We start from the raw sequence: 11,146 nt of genomic DNA on the forward strand, positions 1-11,146 counted from the left end.
AAAAATTGAAAAAAAAAAATTAAATTAACTGCAAGGCTATAGAATCATGGGGAGAAATCCATGAGTTCCGTGCTTTGCTTTCTCCTCCTCTGGAATTCCGCTGCTCTCCTTGGTATTGAAACTGCACTCCTCGTAAGTGAACTTGGTCCTGGCTGGGTTTCTTGTTGATCTTCTAGGGGAGGGGCCTGTTGTAGTGATTCTCAAGTGTTTTTGCCCCAGGCGGAGTTGCACCGCCCTTACTAGGGGCCGGGCTGAGTAATCCCCTCGGGTTTGCTTTCGGGAGCTTTTGTTCCCTGAGCGCTTTCCGTAGAGTTCCGGAGGACGGGAATGAAGATGGCGGCCTCCCAGTCTCCGGCCCGGAGGAGCCGAGAGCTCGGGGTCCCACTCCTCAGTGCGCCCTCAGGGAACAGCGTCCAATTACTCCCGTCTGCCTGGCCTCCAGCCGCGCTCCGAGCTCACCGAGCCTGCGACCGGTTCAAGGTAAGCCCGAGCTGTGAGCTCACTCCTCGGCTCCGTCTCTGTAGCCAGCTTCCCCGTTCTAATACCTGCAAGCTCTGCGACACTCAGACACCCCGATCCTTCTGTGACCCTGCGGGACCTGAGGCCACACTGGCCCCACGTGGGCTTCACCCCAGTTAAGCCTCTGGAGCGATGTCCCTCAGCGGAACAGACTTTTAAAAGTCCTGATTTTGTGCTCCGTTGCTCCGCCGCTTGCCGGGAGCCGGCCCCTCCCCCCGCGGTCTATCTTCCCGTCCCTTTGGATTCACTTCTCCGCCAGTCCTACCTTTCAGAAAGTGGTTGATTTTCTGTTTCTAGAATTGCTGTTCTTCTTCTCTTCGATCTCCCGTTGGATTTGTAGGTGTTTGCAATCTTTAGATAAGCTATCTAGCTGATCTCCCGCAACCTGAAGTAGTCTCAGCTGCTACTTCTCCGCCATCTTGACTCCTCCCCTCATTTTGAAGTCTTAATCCCCATATGATGGTATTTGGAGATGGGTCTTTGGAAAGAATTAGATTTCCATAAGGTCATGAGGACAGAGCCCCCATAATGGGATTAGTATTTCTATATGAAGAGGAATAGATGAGAGCCTACTCTTTCCCCACCATATGAGGACAAAGTAAGTAGGTGGCCATTTGCAAACTAGGAAGATGGTCCTCACCAGAACCCAAGCATACCATTACCCAGATCTCACCCTTACCAACCTCCAGAACTGGGAGAAACAAATGCTTATTGAGTAAGTCTCTCAGTCTATGCCATTTTGTTATAGCAACAGGAATTGACCAAGAAAATCTCCAGATCACTCCATCTTATGTCAGGTGCTCTGAGTCTCAGGAAACTTCCTTCCCACTACCACTTGCTAAATAACTTGTCACTCACCAGGGGATCCAGCTGGTATCTTCTCTGTGGCTCCTTTCCTGGTAACACGACTTGTCCCCTCATGGCCCTAACACTACCTTCCTTGAGGCTGCACCTGAAATGAGTCTCTACTTGCCTTGAGGTTGGGTCACCCCAGCTTCCAGCTTTTACATCTACCAAGCTGCCTGGCTAGAACGGCCTTCCCAGTCCAGTGCAGACCAACAGACGGGCACAGCCTCAAGGTACAGGTGGTTTCACAGTCCCTGCAATGCAGACCAACCTGCCCTTCCATTCCCAGTCCAGAAAGTATCTGGAGATGGAATGTTCTGAGCTGGAAAGCATTCCTCCTTTTATCATGAAGATTTAAGAGCCCCCTGTCTTTTGTTCCCTTTTCTCTCTGGGAAGGAACTCTTTCATCCCACCCAGATTTCCCTTGCTAGCTATGCAAATTCATCTTTCCTATTCCTCACTGAGAATGTCAATACACCTGTAAGACCCTCATGGGTTTTTTTGTTGTTTTTTTTGTCTTTTGTTTTTGTATTTCCCATACTCTGGTTTTCAACCATGTTTTCAATATCCCCAGTATTTTTTCCCAGTATAAAGTAGAATACTTTATAACCTGTATTCACTAATTTGACAAAAAAAATTGGTAAAAGCCTATTATTTACGATGCACTGTCCTAGGAGCTTATTGTTGTATTAGTGACTGGCTAACCCAACACATTAGAATATTAAACATTTTGCAAAGCTCTGTAGTAATATAAACATGAATGTCTCCTTATTGGAATTTTTAGGTGCTCTATTTTTCAGAGACCTGCTCTGTTTGGCTTTTTTTTTTTTTTTTTTTAATTAACTTAAATCTTCATTACTTAGGGGGTGCTGAGTCAGTCTTCTAAAAGCCAAGTGAGACAATCTGAATTTAGGGAGAAAAAAACAACTAAAAAAAAGCCAGGTCAGTGACATAAAACCCACTATGCCCAAGGGGCTGCTGTTCTTCATTGTGGGACAGGTTTCAGAATCAAAATGAAGGGTGTTCTGAAATTAACCTGGGACTGCATTCCTCATTGATAGCTTCAAAAAACTAGTGTACCTGGAAAATGAGAATCAAACTATTGAATTTATTAGAAATCTAGTTTATACCCAGCTGAAAACTGTATCAGGATATAAACTTTAACTTATGCATCAGGGAAATGTCTTTGACAAGTAGATGTGCCTGTCCCCTTACATAGCCCAGAAGATAACTCTTAGTGATGTGATCGCCAGAGGGTCTCCAGATCTGATCCACAAATAACAGCTTCCTTCCCAAGATGAGAACTTGGCGATCCAGTTACTTCAGGAATATTTATCAGGAGGTTAATATATTGTAGACATTGAAGTGGGTGCTGGTACTACCAACGGGAACACAAGAGTCTTGTTCTGAAGGGTGGTATCCACACGAATATTGAGGCAGAATCTCCAGTGTGTGAGTGAGAGTGGCCAGGAGTGAAAATTTTAAGCTACGTTCGTCCTCTCCTTAAACAAACATTTATTAAGGGCCCCTGTGTGCCAGCCTTGGGCTAGATGTCGGTGACACAATGGCAGCAGACACTGTCCCTGATTCCGTATGTCTATCAGAGGATTCAGAAGACATAATAAGTAATAACAATAATGTGCTATGATAGGGAAGCTCAGCACCATGGAAACGAGGAATAGGGCAATCCCGGTGCAGGAGTGGGGGAGAGCAGTCAGGATTGTAATTCACAAATCAGAGACTAACCGTACAGCCATCAGTGAAAGGCAGGGCAACCTCCACAGGCTTGAGCTGGAGGGGGAACAAAATCAATTTTCTTTTATATCACCATCAGCATCGCCTCATTTCTATCTACTTATTCCTTAAAGCAGTCCTTTTATAAGCTCCAAACATGGTGATTAAACAAAGGGGATTTTAGAAGGGCGGACAAAGCATTAGAGATGGATTCATTTTATATAAATGCCAAATTTTCTGCCTCAGTAAGGTTGCAGCTGTGACAAGAATTAGGCGGCTTTCTAGGTCATATATTTTCTAAAGTACCATGCAAAGAAAATATTAATACATCAGGGAAAATGAAACAAATAGACTCAATTATTTTAAAACCTTCAAGTAGACAATTTTTATAATAAAATGAATAAGGCAGCATATTGAATAAACAAAGAAAATTATATTGTTCATATAAAATGAAGACGGATTCTCTAGTTAGACATGAGCATACAAAGAATTGGTCCTAAATTTAGTCTCCTGTTCTGCACAAGATTCTGAATGGAAATTGGATTAATTGACATTTAATTAGCCTAACATCATTTTCTATATAATAATCTTTTACGCATTTTTGGCAATTTAGATATTAGATTCCCATGGATCACTTTTTTTTTTTTTTAAGCTAACTGCATTTAGCTCTGTATGTGGGGTGTATGAACTAGGAGACTGATCACAGAGGTATGGCCCAAGTGTGAATTTTAGCCAATGATGAAATGATCTGATTCATTTCAGAATTAATTAGCATGGGCTGAATAATGTTTAGTCATAAACTAGACACAGATCAGTAATTAACACCAGGTTGGTAATTAGCAGTGCTTCCTGGTTATAAACAGCACCTCGCCATGCAGCATGAAATAACTCCTTTTGTATTCTGTTCTGTTTTCTTTCATCCTGTGTTTGGACTTTAGTCACAGAGGGATTGATGTTTACTGCAAAGAGCCTGGAGTCAGAAGATCTATATTCTGGTCTCCAGGCTGCTAGAAGTTAACTGTTTGACCTTAATAAAAATAAGTTCTACACTTCTCTTTAGCTTGCACATCTGCAAAATGAAGATACTTTAAAAAGTGGAGTTGTGAAAAGAACAAAACAAGGTCATGAATAGAAAAGTGTCTTGAAAAAATGTTAATTTACAATATGAAAAATATTCGAATAGCTTATGCATAAATACAATCACATATCACAATGATAATTAATGTTATCTAAATAATCACATAAGGGATATCAAAAATAACCTGTCAATATAATTTTCACTCCTAAACCAATAAAGCCAGTAAGATGACATAGGTGTGTTTGTGTTGTATGTTTTAGGTGATGAGACACTTGCTAGGTATTATAAAGTATTCATCTATAACAGAATTATATATGTCATACATGCATATGGGTTTTCAAAATTCAGAACTGTGCAAAGGAGGCAATAATCACTAATTTATCTGGATATCTAGTATGTGTTGCATCACTTCTCCAAATAAAAAATCAATAAAGAAGGCTGATAAATGGGCTCCTCTCGGGAGGGTTGAAGACAGAGACAGATGAAGATGCTTTGTTTCTGAAACCTCTAGCCTGGAATAAATTACACAGTCATGAGCCAAAGTCATCTGCAATTAATTCCTGTTGTAAATTTCAGTCAAGAGAGGTGCTGGGAGCCTGATACAGCATCACATCATTGGTTTGCATATTTTTACCATGTGTATATGATTTCAATAATGAAGTTTTGTATCTAAAACCTTGTAGAAATTCTGTAAGTTTGTTTAGATATATTGTCTTGAGAGGACAGACATATATTCATTTTGAAATTTAGCTTTTTTTTCTTATGTTCATCAAGAGGGAAACCTTATATATCATCACTATAGAGAAAAACACTTTTTCTCTATTTAATTCTAAGGTTTGCTTTGCAAACCAGTATGAGCCATAAATGTGATTAAACCTATGGAGTATTAATCACATTAAAATAATGCATATCCCTACCCTATGTTCATTTCACAGACTATTTGGTGTGATAAAGCACAGAAACTAACTTACCACGTTTGTGAAATCTTTTCAGAGGTCAATTTCTAAGTTTTCAGCAAAAAAACATTTTGGTAGGACTTCCAGCCTGACAAGTGGCACAGACCTGTTTTTCCCTGTTTATCCTCCAAAGCACAACTATAAACCCTAGAAATAATGCAAGAAATAATAATGAAAATAAGCAAGAAGTCTGAATGGTACTAAGGAGAAGTCAAGCTGATTTGGAGCCCCAAAACTGGAGGAACAATGCGGTGGATGGGAATCTTGCATCCTTCCCCAAGCAACAGAGGAAGGTCATCAAGACCTAGCATTTCCTGACGCCCAACTGGCCACAAAATGCACCCAGGTAAACTCATCCTTTTCCTGGGTTAAATGGGAGACCCTCTGCCAACATGATTGAGCCTGACACCACTAGCAGGGCAAAACGGTCAGGAGACTCATCAACAATAAAAGGCAAGGCAGAGTGCTCTCTTCCACTGGCCCCCACAAGCCTGCACTGTTGAGATATACTGAGGCAGGGAGCCAGAACAAATAAGAGGGACACACTTATCACAAGGGACTTAGTCTGGGAAGCCTCTTATACCCCTTGGGCACCACAAACCTAATACTCCTGATATTCCTTCTCCTATTGGGAGCCACCAATGTCATCAGGTAGAACCAGTAGGAAGGATTCAGCCATAACAAAGACCAATCCCACTCTCCAGAGGGCATCAAGGTGGGTGGTTGGAACCAGCTATCAGAATGCAGCAACAAAATAAGCAGCAACCTGAGAAGACTGAACCTGAAAGCTCAAGAAAAGTCTTCCATATTCAGGGACACCAGAGAAGACACAGAACACCAGTTGGGGGATCTCCACAGAGAGACACCAGAATCCTGGCCTGAGAAACCCCTTCTATACTCATAGGCAGAGACCCGAGGAAGCCCCAGAGGTACCAGGGAAGCCAAACAAAACAAAACAAAACAAAACAAAACAAAACAAAAACAAACAAAAGAACACTGCAAATGCACACCCTTTGGAACCACAGCCCACAAAAGTCACCCAAGACCTGAATGCTAACCCTAAACAGGGAAACAAACTTTCTACTAAAATAAAAGATATAAGCAGAACCTATATCTCCTAGTGTATTAGACAAAATGTCCAGAACACAAAATGGTTTGTTGTGTCAAGAGTCAAAAACACACACCTTGAATGAGAAAAGACAATCCACTGACTCCAATATGGGGATGAATTAGATGTTGGAATTCTCTGACACTACCACCAAGGATTTTAAAGCTTCCATCATAAGAGTACTTCAACAATCCATTTTAAAATTTGTTGAGTTGGGGCACTTGGGTGGCTTAGTTGGTTAAGCATCTGCCTTTAGCTCAGGTCATAATCTCAGGGTCCTGGGATGGAGTCCTGCATTAGGCTCCCTGCTCAGCAGGGAGTCTTCTTCTCCTTCTCTTTATGCCCCTTCCCCTCCACTCATGCTTTGTCTTTTGCTTTCTCTCTCAAATAAATACAATCTTTAAAAAAATAAATAAAATAAAATAAAATAAAATTTGCTGAGATAAATGGGAAAACAAAACACCTCAGCAAAGAAATAATACTATTAAAATAAAAAATTACAGAATCAAAAAAATATAATAACTGAAAAAATTAAAACTCACTAGATGACCTCAGTCATAGAGTGGAGAAGACAGAAGATAAAGTAAGTGAACCTGAGGACACAAAAGTAGAATCCCCCTCATCTGAACAACATGGAGAAAATACACTAAAGAAAAAAAAAAAGTAGACCCTCAAGGATCAGTGGGGCAATCACAATAGATCTAACATGTGTATAATTAAGAAGTTTGAGGGAGGGGTTAGAGAGTGAGACTAAAAGAGTATTTGAAGAAGCAATGGCTAAAAACTTCCCGAATTTGGTGAAAGGTATAAACCTATAGATCCAAGAAGCCAAGTGAACAAACTCCGAACATAATCCAAAGATATGCACACCAACACAAATCATAAGCTTTTAGAAATGAAAGACAAAGAAAAATCTTGAAAGCAAACAGAGAGAAATGAATTGGAGAACACCATTCAAATAACAGATTTCTTATCTGAAATCACAAAGGCCAGGAGAGATAGTAGAATCCACATTCTTCTCAGGCTCACGTGGAACATTAACCAGAATAGATCACATTCTAGGCCACGAAACACAACTTAACAAATTTAAAAGAATAGAAATTATGGAATGTCTGCTGTCAGACTACAGTGGAGTTAAATTAGAAGTCAGTAACAGAAAAATAACTGAAAAATTCCCAAATACCTGAAGATTAAACAATATATATTTTTTAAAGATTTTATCTATTTATCTGACAGAAGGAGATCAAAGTAGGGAGAGAAGCAGGCAGAGAGAGAGAGAAGGAAGCAGGCTCCCCGCTGAGCAGTGAGCCCCATGCAGAGCTCGATCCCAGCACCCTGGGACCATGACCCGAGCCGAAGGCAGAGGCCTTAACCCACCAAGCCACCCAGGCACCCCCAATATACTTTTTTCAAAAAAACAGACACATAAAAGATATGTTTATTAATCCTTTCATGAAAAATCTGTCTGCATACTCACCACAGATAAAGTCACTGCAGAATCTTTACGCCTTTTCTTGTTCAATCTCCAACTTCCTTAGAGCCAGTGTCAGTGCTGGCTTTTGCAGACCCTCTTTCTCCATTCTGTTCTTATGCTCCTTTCACTATTTTCTTAAGGTCTTTTTCTTCTCATATAGGCCATGTCTTAAAAGTCTATGTTTGGGTTCATTTTTCTTTGCATAATCCAAGAAATCATAAATTATACCAAAATCAGTTGCATTGTCACCATCAAAATGGGTTCTGAATGAAATACAAAGATGTCATCTTGTGTGATCTTATATATTTTGGCAGGTTTTTCTTGAATTTCTGTCATAGGTACTGTTGCCTTTCCTGGGTGAAGAACATCAATGACCCTTTCTTTTGCTGAAGGAGTCAGTGGGTCATAATCTTTATGGTCCAGATAGTTAATCTATCACTCATGATGGCAGCTGAGCCAACAATACACTTTTATTTTTATATTTTTATTTTTTAAAAATTTGTTTATTTCTCTGTGGGGGTAGGGGTAGAGGGAGTGAGAGAGGGAGGAAACTCAAGCAGACTCCATGCTGAAGGCAAAGCCCACTACAGGTTTCGATCTCATGACCTTGACATCAGACCTGAGCTGAAACCAGGATTTAGATGCTTAACTGACTGGACCATCCAGGTACCTCATCAATACACCTGTTTTATTTTAATTTTTTTTTAAAGATTTTCTTTATTTATTTGACAGAGAGAGAGAGAACATGAGAGAACACAAACAGAGGGAGAAGGAGAAGCAGGCTTCCCACTGAGCAAGGAGCCTGATGTGGAACTCCACCCCAGGACCCTGGGATCATGACCTGAGCTGAAGGAAGATGCTTAATCTGTTGAGCCACCCAGGCAACCCTTATCAATACACTTTTAAAGGACACATAAGTCAAAGAAGAAATCTCAAGAGAAATTTAAAAATATTTTGAACTAAATTAAAATAAAACAAAATTTGTAGGATGCAGCAAAGCAGTGCTTGGAAGGAACTGAATGCATGGTGTTAGAAAAGAGAAAAGCTCTAACACTAACAAGCTAAGTTTCTACCTTAGGAAACTAGAAATAGAAGAGAAAATTAAATCCAAAGCAAACAAACAAACAAAACAACACAATAAGAACTGGAGCAGAGATCAATTAAATTTAAAACAGGAAATCAATAGAGAAAGTCATTGAAACCAAAAGCCAATTCTTTGAAAAGATTAATAAAATTGATAAGCCTTTAGTCAAGCTAACTAAGAAAAAAAAAGAAAGAGAAAGAACACACTACTAATTACTAATCTCAGGAACAAAAGAGAAGATACCACCACAGCTTCTATGAAAATTAAAAGAATAATACAGACATACTATGAACAGTTCTATGCCCACAAATTTGGTAACATAGAAGAAATGGACCAATTCTTTGAAAGACACAATCTGTCAAAACTCACACAAGAAGAAATAGGCTTGTATCTATTAAATTAATCTTACTAAGGGGTGCCTGGGTGGTTCAGTGGGTTAAGCCTTTGCCTTTGGTTCGGGTCATGATCTCAGGGTCATGGGATCCAGCTCCACATCTGGCTCTCTGTTTAGCAGGGAGCCTGGTTCCCCACCTCTCTCTCTGCCTACTTGTGATCTCTCTCTCTCTCTCTCTCTCTGTCAAATAAATAAATAAATAAAATCTTTAAAAAATATAAATTAATCTTACCAAGAATTACCAGTTTTGCTGGGGTGCCTGGGTGGCTCAGTTGGTTAAGCATCCTACTCTTGACTTTGGCTCCAGTTGTGATCTCAGGGTTGTGAGATTGCGCCCTGTATCAGGCTCTGTGTTGAGCATGGAGTCTGTTTAAGATTCGCGCTCTCTGTCTAGGTCTCACTCTCTCTCTGATTCCCTACCCCACCCCACCCTACCCACCTTACCCCACCCACCCTGCTCACACACTCTCACTTTCTTAAAATAAATAAATAAAATAAAATAAAATAGAATTACTAATCTTCCATAACAAAAAGCACCAGCCCCAGATGCATTCCCTGGTGAATTCTACCAAACATTTAAAGAAGAAATTTACACCAAATTCTTTGCAATCTCTTTCAGAAGATAGAAACAGAGGAAATACTTCCTACCTCCATTCTATGAGGCCACTATTACCCTAATACCAAGACCGAAAAAAGACATTGCAAAAAATAGAACACTCTTAACCCATTTTTCTCATGAACATAGCTAAGCATATTCTCAACACAAGATTTGCAAATAGAATCCAGCAATGTAAAAAAAAAAAGAACTATACACCTGACCAAGTGGTATTTATCCCAGATATGCAAGGATGCCCCAACATTAAAATATCAACAATTACAGTCCATCCCATTAACCAACTAAAGAAGAAAAATCACATGATGATATCAATAGATGCAGGTAAAGCATTTGACAAAATTCAACAAACATTCATCATGAAAATTGCGGTAAACTAGGAATAGGGAGGAGTTCCTCAACTTTTTAAAGAATATAAACAAAGACCCAATGCTGGGTCTGAGTATCACCAGCCCTCCTACCCCTCAAGACCATTGCTATTGACTAGCCCCTACTCCATGGTAATCATGTGCAACCAAAAGGCCCTGATAAAAAATGCCAGCATCTTGGAGGAGATGCAACAGGAGTGGGTAGAATGTACAACTCAGGCACTGGAGAAATATAACATAGAGAGGGACATTGTGGCCTATATGAAAAAGGAGTTTGACAAGGAATACAACCCCACCTGGGACTGTATCATGGTGAGAAACTTCAGTAGTTATGTGACAAATGAAACAAAATGCTTCAACTACTTCTATCTGGGCCAAGTGGCCATTCTTCTGTTCAAATCTGATTAAAACCATGACTGTGTTACCCACCCAGTGATCCACCCAAAGACAAGGACTGCAGTCTAAATTTCAAATACTGAAATCTTCCATCTTGCCTAAGGGAACACCTTGATCTTTGAACCTTTATTGTATTGTTTTGTATGAGACATTCTCTGTATGAATTTGTTGTGATGATAAAACAGCAAAATAGCTTACCTTTATATTTATTTTACTTTACTTTTTTAAAAGATTTTATTTTATTTATTTGACAGACAGATCACAAGTAGGCGGAGAAGCAGGCAGAGAGAGAGAGGAGGAAGCAGGCTCCCTGCTGAGCAGAGAGCCCAATGCAGGGCTGGATCCCAGGACCCTGGGATCACGACCTGAGCCGAAGGCAGAGGCTTTAACCCACTGAGCCACCCAGGCGCCCCTATTTTCTATTCCATACTTCATTCCCTATGTTTATGCTACTCAAAATCCATTCCTTTCAAAAAATAATAAATCTGCTGGAGAAAAAAATATATATATATAGAGAACCCTATAGCTAACATCATACTTAGTATTGAGAAATTTGAAGTTTCCCACTAAGATTAT

The 11,146-nt window shown here is 40.1% G+C and overlaps 1 protein-coding gene across 1 annotated transcript; it reads left to right on the forward strand.

Moving 5' to 3' along the window:
- Positions 1 to 10,312: 10,312 nt before the first annotated feature.
- LOC116866509 (dynein light chain 1, cytoplasmic-like) lies at positions 10,313 to 10,582 on the forward strand. Its single transcript, XM_032855444.1, has one exon. The coding sequence runs from the start codon at positions 10,313 to 10,315 to the stop codon at positions 10,580 to 10,582; it is 270 nt and encodes an 89-aa protein (XP_032711335.1).
- The last annotated feature ends 564 nt before the right edge of the window (positions 10,583 to 11,146 follow it).

The sequence above is a fragment of the Lontra canadensis genome, unplaced genomic scaffold, assembly GCF_010015895.1.
Source record: "Lontra canadensis isolate GAN:19392208 unplaced genomic scaffold, GSC_riverotter_1.0 scaffold10, whole genome shotgun sequence".
Classification (NCBI taxonomy): domain Eukaryota; kingdom Metazoa; phylum Chordata; class Mammalia; order Carnivora; family Mustelidae; genus Lontra; species Lontra canadensis.